At 38.9% G+C, this 2,239-nt stretch overlaps 1 protein-coding gene across 1 annotated transcript; it reads right to left on the bottom strand.

Annotated features, from left to right (window-relative positions):
* Positions 1 to 1,443: 1,443 nt before the first annotated feature.
* LOC145050607 (uncharacterized) lies at positions 1,444 to 2,031 on the bottom strand. Its single transcript, XM_078998831.1, has one exon. It carries the CDS (start codon positions 2,029 to 2,031, stop codon positions 1,444 to 1,446), a length of 588 nt encoding a protein of 195 aa, XP_078854957.1.
* Positions 2,032 to 2,239: the final 208 nt, after the last annotated feature.

Genomic DNA, 2,239 nt, shown 5'->3' with positions numbered 1-2,239 from the left:
GGCACAACTTGTCCATTGTGCTCAAGCATTTAAATATCCAAGGAAATGAGTAACATCTCAAATCCTATCCTCGTAGGTCACAACACACCCCTTATGTTCCCGACTATCATACACCCATGTCCCCATTAAATGTGTCATTATACACCAGTTAAACAAACCTAAAGCTTTCCACTTATCCTCTACCATGGATTCTTTGTGACTCTTCTTCGGTCCACCCAGTAAACTGACAATTACATCAATTCTCATCATTTTGAATCTTACTTGATTCCTTCCTTAGCTTATGACTTAGATCATAATTGAAAATGTTATCCTTCCCTAGGTGACATAATACCTCATAGTCACTGTCTCTTAGAATTCCCACTCATCTTGTTGCCTTATTTTCAATCATATATGATTAAACATGAAATTGACACTCTTGTAGTCAGTAAAGATCTTACACCTTCTTTGATTCTTGGTAATCTACGCATATTTACATCGTCCCATCATTCTTCATGACGAACAACACCGGTGCACCCCACGGTGATGTACCGTGTCAAATAAAACCTTAGAGGTCCTAAAACTACTAAATAAATTCTTTCATCCTTGTTGGTGCTAACCAATAGGACTCTCGAGAACTCCCTTACAATTGGTATACGTACAATATCATGTTCCCTTATATGGCACCTACACCTAAATAGTTTCCTTCTTATAATCTATGTAACTTGGTTTTCAAAAACCAATCCATTCATATCATGATATCAATATCTCATAGTGTTATGGGTACTAAATTTAGTGATGCTAAATAATTATCTATTTCATTCAAGCAGTCATCAAATTTCGTTCTCATGACTACACAATGATCATCATCAATCTTTATTTCTAAAAGATTTGCATTTATATTTAGGCACTTACAAAAAGTAATGAAAAAAAAAGTTTACATCTACATCCAATAGCACCTATAATATAGAGTTTACTAAGAAAGTACATGCCACTATATCGGGGTATCCTGAGCTTCCTAAATTGTCATACGGAAAGCTCTTCCATTTGTTCTTGTCATTTATGCCTTTTCATCTCCCGACCGGTTCCCTTTCTCTGTCATCATGCGTTGGTTATTGTTACCCTTACTCTAGGGACAGTTTGACCTGATGTGATATGGGGACCTACACCCATAACATATTTTCCCTATTTTACAATCTGAAGCGATATGTCCTATCTTTCCACATTTGTAGCAAGTTCTTTGGTTCATATTACACCCTCTTTTATGGAAACGTTTGCACATAGTACAATGTTCTATCCAAGATTGTTGCTCATAGTTAAGATCTGAACTATAAGTCTTGCCTTTCTTTGAGTCTATATTTGAACTTTCCAACTTCCTTTTCCTGAATCCTTATTCTTACCCTGACGATTCTTTTCTCGCTCTCGGCCTTCTGCGGCGTCTAAAACAGACTAGAAGGTACATGGTTTCTAAATTTCTACAAATTCACGAATGGCGGTTTTTATTCCCCATATATACCTCTCAACCCTCATTTCCTCCATAGACACATAAAACTTTGCAAATCTAGATTTCTTAGTGAACTTAGTAGTGTACTCTCTCACTGTCATATTCCTTTGTTCCAACCTCAAGAATTCTTCTTCCAACTGCTTGATCGTCGTTTGAGGACAAAACTTTTCTTTGAAGATTTTCGTAAACTCATCCCATGTCATTCTCTTGGCCGCATCATGCCCCCTAACTTCTTTCACCATACCCCACCAATCTATAGCCTCCCTTTTTAGCATTATCGCAACATAAATCACCTTGTCCTCATCCGCACACTTGCTAGTATCAAATGTTCCCTCAATCTCCATGATCCACGTTGATGACAAAATGGGATCAATTTCTTCATTAAATGTTGGTGGCCTACAATTCATGAACGTCTTGTAACTACAACCCCTCCGTTCATGGTTTGCAATGTGCCTTGAGGGTTGTGTAATGCTTAGGTTAGGATTTGTATTTGGTCTACTATACTTGTAGTCTTCTTCACCTCCGCCCAAGTTACACTGGTACGCACTCATTATTACATCTCATTCCTGAGCAACTATATTTGGCAAGGTGGCGTGTGTCGCCCAAGCAATCTCATCAACCAACTATTCTCTAGTGATCATGTTTGTCGCACGACCCCTTCTGCGACCTCGACCACGACTGAAGTGGGAGCTGGAGCTACCCTGGCCAGACGGTTCAGCTATCCGTGCTATTACAACTCCTCGCCCTCTTCCTCTACTC

This window comes from Lactuca serriola, chromosome 5, assembly GCF_051521515.1.
Source record: "Lactuca serriola cultivar US96UC23 chromosome 5, Lser_US96UC23_V15, whole genome shotgun sequence".
Classification (NCBI taxonomy): domain Eukaryota; kingdom Viridiplantae; phylum Streptophyta; class Magnoliopsida; order Asterales; family Asteraceae; genus Lactuca; species Lactuca serriola.
Note: the sequence above shows the minus strand (reverse complement) of the source record. Positions and strands in the feature narration are given on the sequence as shown.